We start from the raw sequence: 22,971 nt of genomic DNA, 5'->3' as shown, positions 1-22,971 counted from the left end.
TCTGAAAAAGAACTGAACAGTTAAAAACCCGTTTTTTGGAAACCGAAAAACCGACCCAACCCAATTTTTTCCAACCCGAAACTGAACTGAACCGACCCGAATTTGTGCGAACCGTTACTAACCCAACCCGTTATCAAGCCAAATCGTTACAACCAGAAACTGAAAACAACCCGAACCGATTACGTCTAAACCCGATAGTAACCCGACCCATTTTAAACCGAAAACCGTTTAAACTCGACAAAAATCCGATAAACCTAAATCGTTCCAACCCGTAACCCGTTGTGACCAAACCATTTATAATCCGTAACCCGTTGTGACCGAACCGTTTTCAACCCGTAACCCGTTGAGACCGAACCGTTTACGACCCGTAACCCGTTGAGACCAAACCGTTTACGATCCGTAACCTGTTATGACTGAGTCATTTACAACCCGTAACCCAATATGTTTATGATCTGATCCGTTTCAACCCACTACTCGATAAACCCAACTTATTTATGACTTGACTTGATTATAACATGACCCGTTCCTACCCGTTATCTGACTAACTCGACTCGATAATCATCTGACTCGATTTTAACCCGATATGATTTGAACATTTGAACTGAAACCCGCTTCAAATTGGGTAAACTCGTTTTCAAACCAACCAAGTTCAATCCAAACCGATTATAACCTGAAACGATAATGATTGGACCCGAGACCTGACCTGATTAAGAACCGAACTGTTTTTAACCGAAACCCACTTTAATCGGGCTAAACCCGTTTTTATACTGACCCAGTTCAACCCAAACTGATTATGACCTGAACTGTCTAGAACCCGACCCGATAAGGACCTGATCTGAATAGAAACTGCAATTAAAAAAACCAAACCGAACTGACCCGATAATTTTCAAAACCAACCCAAACTGACCCGCTAATTATTTCAACCCGTTATAACCCGAAACTGATAAACCCAACCCAATTCCAAACTGTTTACCCAAATTGACACCCCTGATTAAAACAAATCCTCCGTACTCAACATTTATTGAAACATAGTTCTAAGTAAATTTACTGAATTACCAAGTACTTCGTATATTTTATTAACCATTTTTTTTAATCTATAAACTTTTATTACAAAACAAGGGTTTTTAAATATTTAATTGAAAATCATGAATTTTGACTTTCAAGTCTCAAGTCAATACTTTGAACAAGAGAAGGTGATCGAATAATAAGCTCCAAACTCCAAAGCCTCCAATAATGGGGACGACGAAGAGTCATGGATGGATAAACCCTGAAAAATTGATCTTCGAATTCGTAAGGGGGAAATGGAGCAAATTTTTTGTTATCTCATCTCAATTTGAAGCAATTCGGTGAGTTCGGATTTTGGCGCCATAATAATATTAAATCGTCTCTACCACACTTAAATTTGGCAATCAAAACCCTAGAATTCAGCCAAAAATTGAATCAATCCCCAAATAATCAGCTTGGTTTTGATATTAAATCCTTGGGTCTGAATTTAATTGAAGATTTCCAGAGTTGATATTGGACTAATGATTTATAAAATTTTTGTGCAGAATTTTTCAAAAACTGGGTTGACGAAGATGGTGCACCATTAATGGATTTTGATTATTTGGAGGTCAATTTGTCTAAAATAACTATCTCTGATTGAGGTGGTTGCTGTTGTTGCAGAGTTGCAGCAGAAGATCATAGACATTTCCTGGTAATGAATACTTATGTATAGTTAATTCAGTTCTCGTTTCGAATTTCGATAATAATTGTTTGTGATTTTGATGATGTTGCTTATGAGATTAATCTGCTGAATTAGCTTTTGCTTAATTATGATTGTTTGACAATGGGATTTTGGTTGTAACTTGTCCAATGTCAAAGGAATTAACAAGATCATTTTCTAATTAAATAATTCTTGATGTTTGAATAGGATGCAATTTTATATTAGTTTGTTTATGGTAGACTTCTATAGTTCTATGTTATGCTTAATTAACTATGTGATTTTGTCTTAAAGCATGCGGGCTTGGGTGAAGTTCAAGAGTAAAATTTTTGTTATGGCCAGTACCATATAATTAAAGCATGTGATACGACTCGTGTGATGTACTGGACTTAATTAAGGCAATTGTCTTAGGTTCTTGCTCGGAAGCTGTTTCTTGATCCAATTTTTTGAAAAAGACTGGCTGTAAAAGGTTTTCAAATGCCACTACATCATTAGTTGCTTTTGTTGCTTCGCCTATATCTAATATTTGAGACATAATAAGCAACGGATGTTCTGGTATTTAGGAGTATCGTCACTTAGTATGAGGTTGAAAATTCGTTTCTTATCTGGCCTTTATACCACCTATATTGCTATTTACATGACTACATGAGACATAAAAGTCAAGCCATGCTTCTTACTTCATAGTTTCTTTTAGGAGGCGAGGTTGCTAAATTTGGTGTCTTAGATGGTGTCTCATGGCATTGTGCCCATTAGTCTATATCTTCAATTTTGTGTGCGAAACACTTATTCTTCCTGTTGCCTTTTGGTAAGGAATGTCTGAAAGTTAGCTGTGATATGTAAATCAACTGGCACATATCATGGCTCACATTCTCACAACACTGTGATGTAATAGGGTTCAAAGAGGTGCAATCAATGAAAATGATAAGTACTTATGGTACTTGGTATAGAAGTTAGACTACAACCCACTTGCAATCTATAGATGTACGAAGTATAAGATATATGGAATCAAACAAGATTCTTTAACCACTACTTTCATATTTGTATGCATGTTTGGGGTATGTCCCTCTAAAAGGCTGAAATAATTCATTTTTCAAATAGGCATATCTTTATAGCTAAGTATATAAATATTTGTTATTCTTGGAGGTAGTTGGGATAGGAATTTAGATGGGCTATAAGCATAAGTAGATAAGAAGAAGCATGCTTATCTGGAGCCTATCAATTGAGCTGATAAGAACAAAGGAACAAGATTACATGGAGCCTATCAATTGAGCCACGATTCTTATGCAAGTCAATGGCAACTTGATCCACTCTCCCAAATCCAGGTGTATGCTTTTGATTCTAATTATAACATCATAATTCAAGAGAACCTTACCATGTGCATGCTAACTTAAAACTATTAGCTCATTGAAAACTTCAATTAAATATGTAATTGGAGTAGCTAAAATGCAATGACATGTCATGATGCCAAACACTGCCCTACTTTTGTTTTTTTTGTCTTTCTATATGTGATAAGTACTTTTGCTGATCGTGTACTTCTGTACTTGAATATTATTGGCCAGAATATACCGATGTCGGCCAGAAAATTATTCTTTTAATAAAAAAGGGATTCATTTCTGTTCATTTGACTAATTTGGTTTTCAGCATATAATAATATTCACCTCTCTTTGAGTTGCTGATCTGTTTGTTCATCCCTTAGACTTTGTCCTTTTTCTATTCTTTCAGCTTCTAATGATCACCACATATTATTTGGTGATCATTTTTTTCTTCCTTTATATTACTACTAGCTATTGATTGCTTATATTGTCGTTTTGTGGCTGAGATCATTGTGAAAGTGACTGGCAATATTTTGTTTAATATATTAGAAGATACTAAAAGTGTTACCAACTTACCACTGGGGTTGTCTCTTCATGTGAAGTTAAAGATCGTCTTAGTAAATATTCATAATCTTATACAATTTGTGTAAGTTCGTTTACTTATATGATTACTCAATAGCCAGCTCAACTGGCTATTATTATTATACTCTATTTTTTTAATTTTTATCATTTTTTTTTTTTTTTTGTTGAATGTGTGTGTGTGTGTGTGGGAGGTAAGGGGACACAAGGGGTGATAAACCTCATAAAACCATAGTTCTGGGGTTGAAGCAGGTGGGCTTGGGACATTCTTGTTAATTTTAGGAGGTGAGTTTAAGGACAATTTTGTGAAACAATGAAAAAATAAAGAGGGGGTTATGACGATGATATATCTGAGATGAGTTAATACTTCCTCGACAATTATATAGACTCATAGACACATAGGGTGTTTTTGAATCCAAGTTTATGATACAATTCCTTTACAGTGTTCCAGATTAGCAACTTGATAATGGATTTAGGAAGTCCTCTGTTGCTAAAGCCCATTAACACTCCTAATATTTTACTGCTCTTAAGTCACAGCTATTTTGCATGCTAGAAGTTACATGTTTTGTTTTAGCTATTACTGGATCCTAGGTCATAGCTCTTTTAATGAACTACAAGTTATTTACCTTCCTATGTACTTTTCCTCCATATAATTGAGGTTTTTGTCACAATTATTTTCTGAATATGATATAATGACATTATTGGATTTTTCTTCGACCATAAACTCTCCAATTTTCCATGGCCTATGAGGCTATGACAAGTTATACTGTATAACCGATCTAAGAATTTAGGAAAAGGACTTATCATTTTTCTGGAGTGAATTATTCAAAGTCAACTGGTAGTAGATGAATATTTAAAGTGCAAATTATATGAGGAATATGAAGGCTAGTCTAAATCCTTAGAATCTCTTATTGGTTTCTTCAATATTAAGCTATTGCTAAAAAATAAATTCCTTCTACCTTTCTTCATCTGACACGTCAAGTTTGAGTCACAGCGTTCCCTTCTTGTTTTCTTCTGTGACACCTGCTAAATTACAATACAATACAAAGATATCTTCCAATATTTTGCTGTCAAGAATATGATTTTATCATTTGCTTTCACTTTTTCGTGAATCTTATTTTTAGTAATAGTTTTACAGATTCAAATTTGTGCCATCCTTGTAAGATTCCTTGCTCTCCATTCAAGAATATGCCAAATGAATTTCAGTCACAGACGTCTTAGGAATAATTATTTATTTTTTTTATTAGTAATTATTTCTTTTTAAATGAAAACAAATGCATGTTTTATCAGGTCAACTTTTGCGTTTGGTTCCTTAATTGTAACATGTTACATGTAGAGTAACTGATTAAATCTTTAGCTATCTTGTATATGGTTATATGGTAAGATAAAGGTGACTTCTATGGAGAAACGGGTGATATTTTATGCCTTGAGTCATGAGATCGACTCATACTAGAATCTTTTATGTAATATATAAATTACACATAATTTCTTTTCATTTTACCTATAGTAAAGGTTCCCTGGGTGACCATTTCTCTGTTAATAAAATAACTTCAAAGTTTAACCAAAGCCTGACTTTGTGACTTCTCTCACATTGCTATCATTTGATAATGTACACCTCAGATGTCCTTTAAGACGGATCTATAGGTAGTCTCAATTACTAAATTACAATTAAATAATTAGTATAATTGAATCAAGTTGTAGTTTTCAACTCCTTACTATCTCTTTGGCCGTACGCGTATTCGTCCTTCTGTAATTATATATACTAGGCCTTAGAGGTTCCTTAATTTGTGAAAACTGAAAAGTATTCCTTCCAAGTGATTGAATATTCTAGTCAGTTGACACTAAAGATACCAGTACCTAAGAAATGGGAAACTGCACGTCTTGTGTAACTTCAGATATTCAAATACACGAGTATGGATGTCTTGAAAATGCATTGCATATTCAATCTGCAATTGGCAATGGAAAGCATAAGGTTGGTTCTGTGCACTCTCAGCAAGGAGCCAAAGGTCTAAACCAAGATTCTGCTGTTCTTTACCAGGTTTGATCTTGATACTAATTATATTGATGTTATTTGGTGTAGAAAATTATCCCTCTAATTGCTAAAATATCTGATAATATCATGTCATGTTGTTCTACACTAAAGTTTTATAAAGTTCATCATGGCCTTTCTTGGGTTATTTGTGCTTACTTTTGGTGTTTATTTGTTTTATTAAGGGATATGGAATGGAGGATGGGGCATTCGGTGCTGTTTTTGATGGGCATGGAAGCAACGGGCACATAGTTAGCAGAGTAGTAAGGAACCAGCTGCCATCATTACTACTGAACCAAAGGAAATTTATGGATTGGAATGAGGCTGTTGTTAGTTCCTTTAAAACTATGGACAAGGAGGTAAATCTGATTGAGACCGTGGATTGTTCTTTTAGTGGAAGTACTGCTGTGATTGCTGTCAAACAGGTAAGAAATCAACTCAACTGTCATGATTTTGAAACATGTTATCTTAAGAAGGGAAAATGAATTATTTTTGTGTTAATTCGAACCATATGTTGTGAACAGGGTGAAGATCTTATTATCGCTAATCTTGGTGATTCTCGGGCTGTCCTTGGAACATTAACTGAAAATGGAGTCCAAGCTATTCAATTGACAAGAGACCATAAGCCTGATGTACCTAGTGAAGTTGACCGGATTAAAAAAGCTAATGGTAGGGTGTTTGCACATGAGAGCCAACCCCATATCCAGCGTGTGTGGTTGCCTAATGAGGATGTCCCAGGTCTTGCCATGACCCGTGCTTTTGGAAACTTTGAGATGAAGAGTAATGGGATCATTGTTACACCTGAGATCACTCATCGCCGCTTAACCTCTGAAGACCAATTTCTTGTGCTGGCTTGTGATGGGGTAAGCTTGCTAAATGTTGCTTCTGATGAACCAGAATGTCATTCGTTTTATTCCTTGGTCTTTTGTGTGATAGATCACCGCTGATTCTTAATGCTTTAAATGTTCTTACCGTCATAGGTCAATATTTTCAATTTCTACCATTAGTATCATTATATATCTTGCAGAAAACCTGTTCATCCTTCTAGTAATTGGAGACTGGTGAAAATGATGGACCCGTAGCTGGGATTGTCTTCATTGTTTGCGTTTCTGCTTCAGACATGTTTTCTTTGACCGAGTTTATGTGGATATAGTTTCTTATATTGGTGTTTCTCTGAAATTCAGGTTTGGGATGCTCTTAGCAACGAGGAAGTTGTGTCAGTTGTGAGATCAGTAACGAATAAGGAGGCAGCTGCAAAAGCAGTTGTAGACGAAGCTCTTGCTGCATGGAAGCGCAAATTTCCTTCAGCAAAAGTCGATGACTGCACTGCTGTCTGCTTGTTCTTGCAGGAGAGAGAAGACTGTTTGTTGCTTCCAACAACTTGAGCTTTATAATCTGTTCCCATATCGATGATTAGCACTCGTGTGGTCGTACCCCATATCCGATTTTCTGAAGCTGCAAAGGCTGATTGCTGCTATAATGTTCGCTCTGAAAATGGAATGATTGAGGGGTGAATTCTGTCCAATGTATATAAATGTCATCACTTTCTTTGTGATGCACCTGTATTGCGTATATAATATATGGTAATTATGTTTAAGAAATGTTTTAGTATTGAAGCATAGTATTCCCAAACATATGTGAGTGTACTGTCCACATTAATTAAAGAAGAGAGAGAGTTATACTTTACTCCGTATAAGGTGAAAGAGCTATTCATATTAGGAGTTATTCATATTGTCATATGATTTTAGGATGGAACCTCCTTGGACTAGTGAAGTGAGCTTTCTCTCTCTTGGTGACGGTTGCGGACCATACTCGTATTAAACATGATATTACAATTAAGCCCACAGTTAGACCTTTATTGGCTTTGATGTACTCTGTGTCATATTGAATTGAATCTATGTGAGGGTATGAATCTTTAGTAAACTTTGTGATATTATAGGTTCTTGATGTTTGTATATTTTTTTTCTCTATTGGAAATCTGTTCTATGAACCTTGAAAGAAGAAGGATGAACAAAATCTGCAACCAAAAGTCCAAGGGTTTGGTCATGTAAATGTAGACGTAGTACTTGTGTCTAAATATAATTGTCAGTTGACAGTTAAAACTTTGTGACACATGATTCTGAATAGCAGGGATCATAATACAAGAAACACCTTATGTGACTAAATAGATTTGGAAGAAAAGAACCCTCAAAGCATGGAGTTTTGCCAAGATGATCTATCAAAGGCTTTTTACCTTGTTTTAGGTTTGAGGCTAATACTAGCTACTTAACTAGCATACTTACCAAGAATGAAAAATATCTTCAACTGCTTTGTATCAAAACCTAAAATAAGAACCATTACTTTATGTCTTTCTTCATTTCACGGTTATAGACAATATTTGATTAAAGAAGTATCATTTTTTGTACTGATTTGGCTGACATCAAAATACATATACAGATTGTTGTATAGTGTCAAATAATACATGTATTTCTCATCTGGTCATGTCAATTAGCTAGGTTATATATATACTTGCATTAAGAAACTTTGTAGAATGCCAACTTGAAAGTTGAAAGGACATATGACATATATAGTTACACGATCATAAACATAAACATAAGCTTAGGCCGTTGGCCATGTAGTCATATACTAGTGTATAAGCCACCCTCAAGTCCCTCATTTGTTCATTCAAACTATCTAAATCACTAAATGATACTCTATTTCAAAAATTAATAATTTTAATAAATAGCGTGTGCGCGAACTAGTAATACGACAAATATATTCATACAAAGAATATAATAATAAGTTAATTTTAAAATAATTCAATAAACGAATCCAATAAACGTACGGTGACCCTATGTGCTCTTACAAAAGAATCTAAAGGTTTTTTAAAATAATTCTCCCAGCATAAGGAACTTAGTTTTTGGCTAACTTTCAAATTTACTTAGCATTCACGTATAAGAGATACCTCAGTCAAACTATATTAAAATAAAAATTAAAAGATTTTGCAGTATCTTTATACTGCGGAGTATTATATTTTCAAACATTGAAATACAATTTCTTTATTGAAAACTAAATTCGGGGCTCATTCAAGAAATTCGCAAGGTTATATGTTCTTTTTCGATTACAATCGTCTTTGATAATTTATATCTCTTTGTATGATACAAAACTACGGAGTAACAAAAGTAAATTAAAGCAAGGTCAGTTTTATATTGCATGTATGAATGGAGTTAAAAAAGATGCAATTATGAAATACAATTGTAACTTGTAAGTGCTCCGGAGTATTATCATTAAGTATCATATATAAACTTAAAAGCCCGTCAAAAAAAAAAAAAAAAAAAAAAAAACCTTTAAAGACATTCAAATTAAATTTTAAAAAAAATTTAAAGAAAAACAAACATATTATCAATAAAATGAAATACGGTATAATTTGGATGTTTCAGTCCGGGTTAGATTTAGGTCTATAAGATAAATAACATTATGGATTTATTTGAGAATGGTCAATAAATATTTATAGATTACCATGATTATATATAGAAAATATTAATCAAGTTTATTTTCTCGGTTCATGGACCTAACAATATAAAATTACATTTGAATGTGTTGAAAATAGGCTTTCCATATTCCAAGCAATACACCACTTTATAAGGATAAAGAGTTACTCTAATGGATTGAAATATACATCAAAACCTAAGGATTGGTAAATCTCGAAGACGACATGGAAAGAACAGTCGCATTATTTTGCTTTATAAGAATAATAAGACTATAAAATTTTTTAAGTTTTATTTTTTATTTATTTATTTATTTTTTTTTTTGTCAAATTGTACACTTGAATCTAACAAGTATATGATGTAATCTCGCACGCGAAGTCAAGGTGCAATATACCGATACGTAGTATTGTTATTTAACCTTTTGAGAGTTGAATTGTCAACTCAAAGTTTTGAAATAGTGAATAGCCTCATGATAAGCTACACCCAACTAACATTTGATTAATACCGAGCAAGACCGGTGAAAATGGTGAATAACTCAATTTATAACTTTGAGATTTTAAGTTCAAAGCCTCATCATCGACTTATGTTTGTTTGGAATGAACAATGACCAATCAATTGGTATACATGATAGATTTACACAATAAATTGAAAACAATATTATAATCACTATAGCTAGATATGATCACAGGGGAATTATATTTATACTCGATAAATAAAGATTATTGGATTAAATCTCTATGAATAAGCGAATTTTCATAATTTCATTAAAGTAGTAGGTTCATTCTTTTTTCTTATGTTTATTTAAATTAATTAGAGATACAAATGTGAATCCAATAGATGCACAATTCAATGACTTACATATGTATACCCTCTCAGAAGATTCTAAAGGTGATCTAAAATAATACTTCTAGCTAATTAACAATAATTTATTTGAACTTATTGCACTAAGTTATTATGGTTTTAATATTTTACAAGTAATTGGACCGTAATTCAGCAACAATATTTTAGACTTTGGAGGATCTTATTATATGACGAAAAATCAAAGTTAAACTATACCAGTTTAACAAGTATAATAGATACCTCATCATTCAAAGAAAAAAATACAAAAAAGAGATACCTCATTCAAAGTAAAAAGAAATAGATTCTAGAATCTAATTAAGAAATGGGAAATTGCATATCTTGTATATCTTCAGATATTCAAGTGTATGGGGATGACTTCCATGAAAATTGCTTGCACATTGTTGAAAGAGGCCATAAGGTTGGTTCTGTGCACTCTCGGCGAGGAGCCAGAGGTCTAAATCAAGATGCTGCTATTCTCCATGAGGTTTGAATTAAATTGCGCTTTCTATTAGATACACATCTTTGATCATTAAAATCTCGTGCATATATAAGTGCTAGAGCTTGTTTCTTTGCGTGCTTGTTTAAGTTTAATTAATACATTGGTTTGATTTGTAATGCATTGAAATTATGATAAATATTACATTTTGATCGAAGAAAATGTAAGAACATGATATAACAATAACTAAATCAATAAGATAAGGTGATGAACAAACATTGTACAAAGTATTACCTTATAATATATATGAACTGTGTTAGTTAAGGGCTGTGTTTTTTTGCCTACTTTGGTATACTATTGTCTATGAAAGGGGTACGGAAATACAGAAGATGGGGTATTATGTGCTCTATTCGACGGGCATGGAATATATGGACATAAAGTGAGCATGTTTGTAAGAAACCAGCTACCTGCATTACTATTAAACCAAAGATCATCTTTGGGATGGGATGAGGCTTGTGTTGTTAGTTCTTTCGAAGCAATGGATGAGCAGCTCAAGCAGTTCGAGCATGTGGACTCTACTCACAGCGGTTCTACTGCTGTGGTTGTCATCAAACAGGTATGAATAGTAATGATGTAGGATCCGCTTTAGTTACTGAACCATCCGAATGATGGAATTTTGACTAACAAGGCCGATATTGTGAGCAGGGTGCAGATCTTGTTATCGCTAATCTTGGAGATTCCCGAGCTGTATTGGGAACAATAACTGAATTTGGTGTCCAAGCTACCCAGTTAACGGTGGATCTGAAGCCTGATATAATTGGTGAAGAATCCTGTCTATACGTATATCTGTCAATATTTTTGAGTTCTTGTAAACCAGCTAGTATCAAGTCTTTCATGCTCTATGATCAAACACAAATTTTCTCCCTTTTACTTTCTCAGTATTTCTTTTTGTCATGCAGCTGAAGCTAATCGGATTAGAGATTCTAAAGGCCGGGTGTTTTCTCTAGAGAACGAAGCACACATCACACGAATATGGCAACCCGAAGAGGACATCCCAGGCCTTGCCATGTCTCGAGCTTTTGGAGACTTCAATATGAAGTCCTACGGGTTAATTGCCATTCCTGAGGTTTTTCATCACCGATTAAATTCAGAGGATCACTTCCTTGTGCTGGCTAGCGATGGGGTAAGTTGCAGTTTATCTTAGAGGATTTACTTCTTCAGTTTTAAGTTTTAACTTCCAAGTTTCTAGCTTTCAAAAAAAAACTTCTAAGTTTCTAACTGTTAAAAAAAAAAAAACTTCCAAGTTTCTAATTGCTGATTTTTGCTTATAATGTTCAATTCAGGAATTCAGGGGTTATTATTTCTCAGTTTTCTGTCATTAATTTCTCAGTTTCTAATAGTCTCGTGTTTAACCTGCAATAAACAGGTGTGGGATGTGCTAAGCAACGAGGAAGTTGTCTCAGCTGTGTGGTCAGCAGAAAACAGAGAGGCAGCCGCAGCAGCAGTTACGTATAGAGCTCATGCAGCATGGTCACAAACCTTTCCATCGGCAAGGCCTGATGACTGCACGGCCATCTGCCTGTTCTTGTAGCCGTGGCAGGAAAAAGAACATGTACTTGCTTATGTATGGATTATGAAAAAAACCAGATGTATCCGTTTATTGTACTTTTAGGTTTTGCACGATTGTTTGTACTCCGTAACACGCAGTACATATTTTTCATTTTACGATAAGAAAACCATCTGTGGATTCTATACATAAAAGTTTGATATGGCAAATGAGCTAGTCGTGTAAAGTTTGTCCATTTTAGGTAGCAAGTCAGTTGACTCGGTTCAGGAAGGGTATATTCTATTAGCTATCAGGTCAAATATGTTCTACAATGTGATAATCCCAGGAGATATTTACCAAGGTTACTGTAAATACTGATAAATTTGTTGATCTGAAAGTCTGTTTTCAATCGGCACATGATACTTATAATTAAAAGGGTATAAATATATAGTTATTAATTAGAATGGGAAAAATACCCTGAATTAAGAATAATGTAGACAATAATTGGCATCAAAACAAGTCATTGACCATTAAAGAGGGAAAAATATTTATAAAACAATTTGTTACCAAAACTTGATCTCCTATCCTCTCTTTGAATTGAAGTTTGAAGAAAGAAGACCACAAAAAGATCTCAACTCTCCATTGCTAGCCAAAAACATGTCCACATTGTTTCAAGATGATTGGTCATTTGCTGGCTCCTCTACAGGCAGATCATCATATGACACAGGAACCCTAATCCTTTCATGTACAGGCACACGTTTCTCTCCAGCACTGAGCTGCGGTAACTGATCTTGCACTGGGGTTTCTATCTCACAGTCATTGTCTGAAGTGCTAGCCACTGGCTTACTGGTCATTGCATCTGAAGCACTAGGTGGTTGGACACTCGGTCGCCTAAATTGTTTCTGCAAAATATTAAGCACAAGATGTATGAGACAAGAAACATATACAAATAAAGGGACTTAAAAATAACAAGGACAGGAGAGTCATATCAGAATTATACAGCTTAAAGAGTTTGGATGAACCCTGAACTTTCTTACACAAGTGGATTCAGAATCTGAATAGATTGTAATGTTGTAACACAAATGGTTATTTTTCTGTTTTTTCTTGCGTAGATAGTAGAGTTTCAACAAACGACGAGACTCACAACTCCTTTTTATGCCTATTCTTATTCCCCAAAACTTCCTATTGTACAATATCACTAACCTGGATACAGCAATTTTTATATCTAGAAAATCAGTACTGTTAAAAGTATGACATGAGATCAAAAGAACATGAGACTGAAAAAGAGACATGGTAATTGGGTCCAAATTAAGGTGTAAGTGCCCAAGCCCAACAACTCCCCAACCTATGTGATAATTGAACCACCAACTTCATGGTTGTTTGGAGCTTGACAGCTCCTATTACTAACCTCCTACATGATTATTCTCCATGTCCAGAGCTACTAAAAGGAGTAGAATACATTCTTGAGACCTTGACCTACCTAAAAGAACATAATTGTTTCAAGAAACCCAGGTATTGCACATCTAAAGGAGGCTATGAATTAGGTGTAAACTTCAAAAGAAAGTCTTAAGTCCAATAAACTATGGTGCAGAAAGTTGGTAAGCTTAGCATAAAAGAAAAGATAAAAATATATAATAATAACAGAAGAATTAAAGATAGCATGTAGCTGAAACTATAAATAAGAGTTACAAAATAGCTAGCATATCTAACAGCCTAAAAAATATTCATGTAAAGTACCCTATGAACCAAAGTAGCTAACAAAATCAATCAAATAATTTTAAACAAAAACAAAAGCCAAATCCATAAGAACCATTTCCATTGGCATTGACAATCAGAAGGTACCAGAAACACAGTGACTTACTAGATGAGACAATGACAAGCAAGATAGGATATTGTACCACTGTTTCTCCAAATTTACCAGATGATTATATAGTTTGGCTTGCTTATGAGATATTTTTCCGATTTTGATATTTATACAGTGCAGGAGAGTTATAATGCTTAGCTCTTTGTAAGACAAATGTTAAATTTCCTTTATTCAACAAGAATCCATCTACACTTCGATGACTTCACTCTCCAAGGGGGTCAACTCAGCATGTATCAACATAGAAAAGGGGCAGATTTACTTCAAGCATTCAGGACAAAGAAACTTCAAGATTTTAACTGTGATTTGCAAATAATGACATACACAGGCACAGGCCCACTAACCAAAGATTCTCTTATTTTAATCTCCAAAATCCAAATGCCCCTATGATATGCATGAAAACATATCACACTTCTTAACCTGGCAGTCCAATTCAAGACACGCTAAATTTGCTGCAGGAATGAAAACTTCAAATGGCAGAACAGGAAAGTATTAATAAAGGACAACCAAAAACATACCTCAAAGTCCCTTCCTTTCTTCATTATCTCCTTATAGGCATTGGGGTCTCGTGCCTTAAGTATATTCCATAATACCCCTCCACCAGACCTATATCGATCGCCAAGAACAGTCTTCTGACCTCCACAAACTTGGACAGCTTCTACCTGCAATTCACACATGCTATTGAGAATATGAACAATAATATATTTTAGAGAGGGAAAAGGAACATAGAATGGCCAAGCTACAGACAGGAAAAAAAAAAATTGATGCAGAAAATTAAGCAGTTTTTAAAGGGGAAGAAAAGAGCATCATAGTAAGATTAATCTCTATAATATGAATAATGAAGTTTTTTAAAAAGAAAAAAGAATAATAAATATAGTAAACTAAACAAGACAAACATGATGCACAATAATTAAAACACTTAATATAAAATAGGGATCGGGGAAAGAAAAGATTATATATATAGATGGGAAGCAAACAAAATGTTAAGATGAAAATGGTGAAGTATATTACGAATCAACTATACAACATAGATTGCAAACAACTAGCCATCAGGCTAATGCATGACATAGACAATTATTAACTAATCTGCATCACATAGAAGCTCTTCAAGATATTTTTTTGCCAAAGAGAGAAGGCAGATCAAGAATTGAAAATTGAAAATGAGAGAGTTCGCATTCCAAGGGAGGTGGTTCTAATAATCCTGTTCCAACTCAAAAAATTGCACATTCCTTAGAGTCCCCAAGTTGAGTATATATTAGGTGAATGAGTGAGTCAACACATCTAGTATCAAATCTACAGAAAATAGATTAAACCTCAACAAGTTTTCATTTAAGTTTTTGTATGTAAGAAGCATAATTGCAAGTTCTGTGAAAGGCTCATCAGCTTGTAATATAGACAATAGACCTACATTAGTAGCAAAGCGCAAAGTCAATCACCCAGAGGATATCTCAGCACAGATATCTGAACAACTGAAAGAAGTAATAAGCTTCCACTTAAGGTATCTGCAAAGGTCGGAAAACAACATAAAGCATCAGAAACTTAGAAAAAACTTTTGAACCCATACGTCTCAGGGTTGTCTGGAAAAATCCTTATTTGTCTCACCTTTTAAATTGAAGTAAGAATTAGGTCTGCCAGGCCATGTTCAAATTAAGGTAAATTCTCAACCTATAATATAACAAAAAGAGGTAGACTGATCAAGAAGCAAGTCAAGCAACTCATTGAATTTCTGAGAAAGTAAAATAAAGGGCAGTCTCCTGAATCCTGAGTTACTGAGTGAGTGACGCAGATATAACGGGTTATTAGAGCCGCTCTGGTAGTGTAAGAGGCAAACTCACTCAGATTGTCTGTTCATACACCTTAAGTAACAGCTATGAAGGGAGGTGTAAATAATAACAAATGAGATGAACAAAAAGTGGCACTAAAGACTTAAAGAGAAGCAAATCTGTCAGCAAAAGCATCAGAGATAGTCACACATCCAATGACAATAGCCATAATTAACTGTGGTTGTTAACACATGGTCAACAGCAGTCAATAAGTGCTGTTCAGATAGACCCCAAATGAAAAAGTGATCAGAAACAACAATCATATAGCATCAAAATCCATGATACATCAACAGGCAAGTGTATGCAATCAATGCAGAGAGCAGTCAAATGTGGATACAGACCATACAGCTTTTCATTGTAAATTCAGTTATAAGGAGTACATATAAGGTAGAAAGATGACCCCATCAGCACTAACAACAAAGATATGTGAAACTTATATAAGATTTAAGGTCAGGATTACCTCTTTAACAAGATCCCTAACAGCAGGTATTCCCAGAACACCAATGGCAGTATACACCAGATATGACTTTCGCTCTCTTAACCTCTTACAGACATCCACAACAAACCTGTAGACAATACATGAAAATTATCATTTAAAATTTTGTCAGATAAAAGCATCTTCTCTCAAAGATAATTATGCAATCATGCAAAAAACAGATATGAATTGGAAGTGACTTGCATATGTGAATACAAAATCTTAATTTGCTGAAGAAGCAGCATGAATAACATCCATTGACACAGTTTGGGTTGCTACATTAAGATATAATCACAATGATGGCGTCATAACAAAGGCCCATAATGTTTTCATAGAACTTAGGGGAGCCAAAAAAGTATAAAAATGGAAATGAAACCCAAATTGAAGCTTGGTGATGCATCAAAAACTAGTTTGGGTTCATACCATTGCATTTCTCATATAAACCTAATTCACAAATGACAAGCGAAATACCAAATTGACAATGAAGCTAACAATATACTTCATACAATTTGAGGGCATGAAAAAGGGATCCTAATCAAAGCAAGAAACATTAGCCTAATAAAATGATTGAAATAAGTTAAAGGGCAAGGAAGCTATACACTAGTTAAAATATGGGTCAGGGGAAAAAAATGAAACCTGTCAATGTTAACGACATCTGATTGGGGTACGAAATTCTTTTTCTTATTCTTCTTTTTCTTCTTCCTCCTCTTGCCTGTATTCTTTGCCGGTTGAAGATTTTCACTCTGTGAAATAGTCTTTACTTCATTATCATTTTTGTCACTAGTTTCCCCTGAAACATGCCCATCCACAACTTCTCCTTCTTCAATATCCATCATCTCCACATCTTCGCCATCTCCAAAGCTCAGCTCTTCATCAATAGTATCTAATATACTCTCCATTTATCCTACACGAGAATAACAATCCACATCAAACATCAGGCAACAACACGACATCATTCAATCCAAACCTCAAAATCTTCTCGAATCATCATTAACAACAAAAACGATTAGCACAATAGTTACACATTCACAATTTCCAACCCATAATCCCACCCCAAAACCCCACCAAACCATGACCACTGTAGGCTTATCATTCCCTTCATAATAGCGAAATTATTACCTGATTAAAGTTATCACCTTAATCAACAATGTAAAGTTCACTCAAACCGTGCATAAAATATAATGGGAAATTGGAAAAGTCAAAGTAATACCCAAAAAAATACACAAAAATATAAACCCACTAACCCAGAACAATATATTTAGATGACTATTACAAACCGATTGCAATTTAACAAGAACAATAGAACATCCATCATCATATTTTTTAAAAAGATAGAAATCAATAAAGACAGAATAAAATTAAGGAAACTAAAATGCGCATAAACCCCATTAATTTAAAAAGAAAATAAAGGTTAAGAATAACAAATGCCATAAGAAAAATGACGATTAAAAGGGAAATAAAGAGAAAGATAAACAAGTTTAGCAAAACTGCAAAATCACCTTGATTTGTAGCAGAAAATCCTGTAAATTGGAGAAATTTCTCTTTCAGGATGTGTTTAATCCTCCGTTTAATCGACAATTAAGAGGGTTTTGTGGGTGATTTATTGAGAGTTTAATGGCGGTGAATTGGGGTTATGAGTTATGACCTTGTGAGCTTGCGAGTGTCGACTCACTGAGTCGCGGCTTTTAGAGTCGCTGGTTTTTTTGGAGTTTTTGTGGAATTTGTTTTTGAAAATTTGGGCCTCTAATCAAGAATATGAATTTAGTAGTCCGACGAATTGGGATTTTTCTTAATAGGCCCAATTTGGAATTTTCAGACTCTTTTAGACCTTTCCATTTATAATAAGTGTTAAAGTGTGTAAGACTATATTCTTCATTTGGTAATGACAGAAGTAGCCCTTTGGGCTTATAAAGTGGACACAACTTTCTTGTTTCTTTGATGTGGGATACTTTCCAACACTTTCACTCACATGAAACACTTCCTCTCATATGTGAGTTGTCTATATACTAGCCCAAATCACAACACAACCCAACCTGAGCTCTGATACCATGATAAATGGGTCTGGGCCACACTCGTCACAAGTGTCCACTATACAAGTACAAGAAGGTTCCACCTCAAAACCATATGGCAATGAGGTGAATAGCCCTTTAGCCTTATTTAGTGGACACAACTTTCTTGTTTCTTCAATGTGGGATACACTTCCCAACACTTTCAATGTGAGACAACACTTTTACTCACATGTGGGTTTGCTCATGAGCTCAGCAGAATTTAAATCAAAATAGGTTGATTGTTAATTATTTTCTTAAAAAAAAAAATAAGTTTAATATATTGCGGTATCTGGTGGCAAGATGGGAAACGTGTGGTATTGAAAAATCAATTTGTGTAGATTTTATATATCCTCATTTCCAAAATTTGAGAAGCATAATTTAGATTAATTTTTATTTTATCTTTAAAGGTGATAGTAAAAATTAGAAATTAGCAATAATAAAACCCCGTAAAAGTGAAATACGAGAAAGTTCACAATCAAAAGTGGATTACTATAGAGTAACTATGATCGAACTAAACAAGAAATATGATGTATGATATTAGGATGAATCATGCTAATGTTAGCGTTCAAAACACATTTGCGTGTATCAGTGTTCATATAGAAATGCATATAGGTCAGTCTCTTAAGCATCATCAATAATTTGCACTTTGTAGGAGCATTTGATTGAATTAGTGAATTGACGTTTAGCAAAACTTTAAAAACATTTGAACTAATGTTGTTTACGATTCCGGAATATGCAATCAATATATGACACGAAATTTACATATTGCAAGTTACAAGGACAACTTTTTTATTTGACACAAAGTTACAAGGACAACTCGAGAATCTAACTATGGAGTAATTTTCATGGGCCATATTATACTTATGCTATTATACGTAATATTTCATACACAAAAATATCTTCACAACTCTTATACATGCAAATTTTTGTTTCTCATCTTCGTGCATGATTGGCAACTTGAAGTGAACTGAATTATATGGCCAAAACTACATTCTGATCAATTTATTAAAATGCAAATGTTAATAAATTAAGTTTAACAGAAACAAGTAAAGTTAACCAAAATACCAAAATCATGCAGTAGGTTTATTGTTTTGTCAACATTTGTTAGATACGATTTTAGGTTGCACTCGTCATAAACAGAGAGAAAGAATTCATTTTTTGGTGAAAAAAAAGAAGGTAAACTGCTACTGGCGTTGGCGGTCAAAGGGGGCGTTAGCGGTTTTATCCTTTTTATTCCAAATTACACAACTTTTTGCCCCTTGATAAACAATACTTGTTTTTAGGCTAATCAACTTGTATTTTCCCTTACCTCATAAAAAAAAAAAAAAAAAAAAAAAAAAAAAAGAGTATTTTCCCAATCCATAAGTTTTTCCAATTCTATAGAACAAGATATAATATCAAGCATAGTATCCTATTGGGCCCGATTAAGCCCATTAGGCCACTAATGTTATCCTTGTCATTATCAACGTGGCCCAATAGCCCGATATTGGGCAATTTGGGCCCACCTATTTAACCATTGCATGTTACGTAACTTCATCCACTCTTACTCAACTACTCAAGGACAAATAAACATTAGAGAACCCACATATCATAATCAAGTAAAATTAGTTATGTGACAAGATTAGCATATAATTAAACTCCTCCTTTATGTTTAAAAATGATGTCAGAATCATGGCTGTTGACACATCAAACATAAAAGTTGTAATCAATTCTTGCTTAGCTTATATTTGTAATCAAGAATTTTCAAATTTTCAAGCCACCATGTTAAATTGTTAATCACATTCATCAATATTATCATTTAGTTGACGTTTTAAATAATTCAGAATAATAAAGTAGAACATATTGTGAAAGAAAACTTCGAGTTATCAATATTATACTCCCTTTTTTTCTCTTAAATTGACATTATTTTTCTCATTAATTTTTTTTTTAAAGAATAAATAAATAAAAAGTATATAGTAAATAAATTGTAATTGGTGTGGAAATCTACATTCAATAAAAATGGTACTTCATGAGGAGTTTGGCATTACATAGATTTGATAGGAAAGTTATATAATCTCCTAAGATATAGAGTTTGCCTTAGGTAAGAATTGAAGGTCTTGATCTCTTGGATGCAAATTCTATGATTTCTGGATCAAATGTTGTCTATGTCACTTGTTTTTGCACTCTTTATCCAATACACGGTATATATGCCAAGGTATTAATTACGAGGGCCCTTGATCGGCTATTTGATTTCGGAGTGCATGAAGACTGAAATAACTTCAATATTACGAAGTAAGTGGGAATTCGAAAGTTTTGTTATACTCGTAATAAATTGTCAAAATAGACATTTGATAGGCTGTTAGACAAAGAAAGCTATACATTAGAATCATTTGAGGTGCTTTTTTTTGTTTTTGTTTTGTTTTTTTTTTTTTTTTTTTTTTTTTAACGTAGAATCATTCGAGCTTAGAGATACCGGAATATATGCAATCAGACAAGCTAGACCATCAAAAGATTCCAAAGAATAAGAAGGGCCCCCAATAGTGTCGTGTATAATGTAATTATAATTTCGTGTAAAATACGCTGGCGGTAGGCCTTTATTGTTTCTTTCAATTACGTATTCTTTGTTTTTTAAATGTTACACTCATGGGAGTCATGGAGTATTAGTAAATATTTTATTTTTAAGTTACACTTCAATTTTAACATATACATTAAGAAATTTACTTTATTGAAAATGTTATACATAGCTAGCACTTGTCAAATTTCAAACCGAAACGTTTTACTGCTCGAAATCAACCGGCCCAAATGAAAACCGAACCGATTAAAAATCGATTTTTTGAAATCGAAAACCGACCTGAACCACATTTTAGTAAACCCGAAATCGAAAAGATCCAAATAATGTTAAACCGTATAAGAATTAAACCTGTTAACGAATCGAATCGAAATATAACCGAACCGAAAAAGAACCGAACCGTTTCTAACTCGAAACTGTTTGAACCGGGATAAAAACCGTTAACAAACTGCAACCCGTTTGCACCGAACCGTGTACCAACAAAACTGTTTATAAACCGGACCACTTACAAACGAAACTGTTTATGAACCGAACCGCTTATAAATCGAACTGTTTACAAACCGCTTACTGTAAAGAGAAGATTAAAATCACGTTAAAAAGAATTTTAAATGAAATCTAATTATGCACACATGTTTACTACGGAGTACATAATTGTTTTCCCCGACTTGTTTTTTTTTTAATGTAATTATGGATTAAGCAAAAATAGTCTTCATCTTCTCATAAAACAACATCATCAAAGTGCTTCATAGTTTGCTCGGAATTATATTGGACCAAAGTTGGCCTAGTGAAATTCTTATGATGTATTATTGTAATTCTTGAAAGTTTTAGAATGAGATTCCATCCTTTGATCTTTCAAAAACAAATTAAAGTCAATATAAAAATTATAATAAAGAATATTATTAATCAATTTATCAATTGAAAAAGAAACTCGAAAAATTCTAGCTTGGAAAAGAAGATTTTTTTTTATTAAAGAAGACTTTTCTCAAAATTTGATCTGAATTGAGTCACATGGAAAAAGATCAATGCACAACTGCCCGAAACCAATCGACCTATATGAAAACCGAACCGATTAAAAGCCGATTTTTTGAAACCGAAAACTGACTCCAACCGTATTTTAGTAAACACGAAACCGAACCGATCCGAATAATGTTAAACCGTATATGTTTAGGGTAAAAATACCCTGTCCACGTGGCCCAATCGTGTGCTGACACGTGTCAGCATCAGAGGGGTTATGAGAGAACCAATCCTCTGGCGACACGTGACATTCTAACCTATGAAAGGGGAGTTGATCCTCTCTCACTATAAATAGAGGAAAATCCTCATTTATTGCACATTCATAAATACTCACAAAAAACCCGAGCAATATTAATTGCAGAATTCTCTCGGAATCCGAGAGAAAAACCTTTACATTCCGCACTTTTAAACATCCGGACATGTTCTAACTTAATCGTCGGAGGCGGAACTCCACCCAACCGGAGTTTCCGTGGTTTTGCAGGTACAGACGGTCGACGCGCATTCTTGGAATTGTAACTCTCTCGAGGGACTCCAAAAACCCCGAAACATTTGGCGCCGTCTGTGGGGAGAGTACTTCTAAGATGGAATCCAAAGAGTCTGTACCGCCTGCTGAAGGCAAACGACCTACGGTCGAAGCCCAGGTCCACACGGACCATTATAGTAGTGACGACCTTGAAGTCGACACCTATGTGGCCCCAGACGGGTCATTCTGAACAAGACGCACCCGTTCCAAGGAAACAATGGAACGGGGCGAAGACAAAGCTGGTCCAAGCAACCCAACCATCCAGCCGGCTGGGCGACCCCAGGCGGCGGAGGGTGTTGCTCCCGTTATAAGAGATGAACTCATGAAATTCATGACGAGTTTCAAAGGGGAAATCAAGGACCTTATAAACAAGTCAATTGGCACCAACATGGGTCAGTCGGCCAAGAAGCCTTCTCCCTCAGGGAAGAAGCATGTAAAGGATCGTGTGCCTACTCCTCACCCTAAACTAAAGGGGACGAATTGGCCCATGATCGACCTTTCAAAGCTCCATTTCCCTTAATCAGGGAAAAGGAAGGCCATCTGGAAAGTTCAGCCGAATGGATAAAAAAGGACTTACTCAGATGCTCGGATGTTAATCTAGCAGAAGAGAAGTCAGTAGTTGTCTGAGTCGGCCTCAACGTCGACTTACCCAGACAGTTTTCAGAATACTTCAATGAAGTATTCGGAAACAAACCGAGAGAGTCAGTCACGCGGCATGTCCGCACGTACTGGCCCTCAGATTATCCAGCCGGCTCCGTATGTGCCCC

General features: G+C 34.6%; 3 protein-coding genes across 3 annotated transcripts; 2 read left to right on the top strand and 1 right to left on the bottom strand.

The window, feature by feature from the left end:
• The first annotated feature begins 4,494 nt into the window (after positions 1-4,494).
• Positions 4,495-7,561, top strand: LOC110715353 (probable protein phosphatase 2C 72). Its single transcript, XM_021893914.1, has 4 exons — positions 4,495-5,632; positions 5,809-6,048; positions 6,148-6,486; positions 6,808-7,561. Exons 1-4 carry the CDS (start codon positions 5,459-5,461, stop codon positions 7,006-7,008), a joined length of 954 nt encoding a protein of 317 aa, XP_021749606.1. The 5' UTR covers positions 4,495-5,458; the 3' UTR covers positions 7,009-7,561.
• Positions 7,562-10,075: 2,514 nt separating this feature from the next.
• LOC110715501 (probable protein phosphatase 2C 72) lies at positions 10,076-12,253 on the top strand. Its single transcript, XM_021894082.1, has 5 exons — positions 10,076-10,414; positions 10,737-10,982; positions 11,072-11,186; positions 11,326-11,549; positions 11,793-12,253. The coding sequence occupies exons 1-5, from the start codon at positions 10,253-10,255 to the stop codon at positions 11,955-11,957; spliced, it is 912 nt and encodes a 303-aa protein (XP_021749774.1). The 5' UTR covers positions 10,076-10,252; the 3' UTR covers positions 11,958-12,253.
• A 141-nt stretch (positions 12,254-12,394) lies between these two features.
• LOC110715399 lies at positions 12,395-17,905 on the bottom strand. Its single transcript, XM_021893984.1, has 5 exons — positions 17,571-17,905; positions 16,708-16,975; positions 16,057-16,162; positions 14,292-14,435; positions 12,395-12,814 (listed from the first exon to the last, which is right to left on the bottom strand). The coding sequence occupies exons 2-5, from the start codon at positions 16,968-16,970 to the stop codon at positions 12,584-12,586; spliced, it is 744 nt and encodes a 247-aa protein (XP_021749676.1). The 5' UTR covers positions 16,971-16,975; positions 17,571-17,905; the 3' UTR covers positions 12,395-12,583.
• Between the last annotated feature and the right edge of the window lie 5,066 nt (positions 17,906-22,971).

Source organism: Chenopodium quinoa, unplaced genomic scaffold (genome assembly GCF_001683475.1).
Source record: "Chenopodium quinoa cultivar QQ74 unplaced genomic scaffold, ASM168347v1, whole genome shotgun sequence".
Lineage (NCBI taxonomy): Eukaryota > Viridiplantae > Streptophyta > Magnoliopsida > Caryophyllales > Amaranthaceae > Chenopodium > Chenopodium quinoa.
Note: the sequence above shows the minus strand (reverse complement) of the source record. Positions and strands in the feature narration are given on the sequence as shown.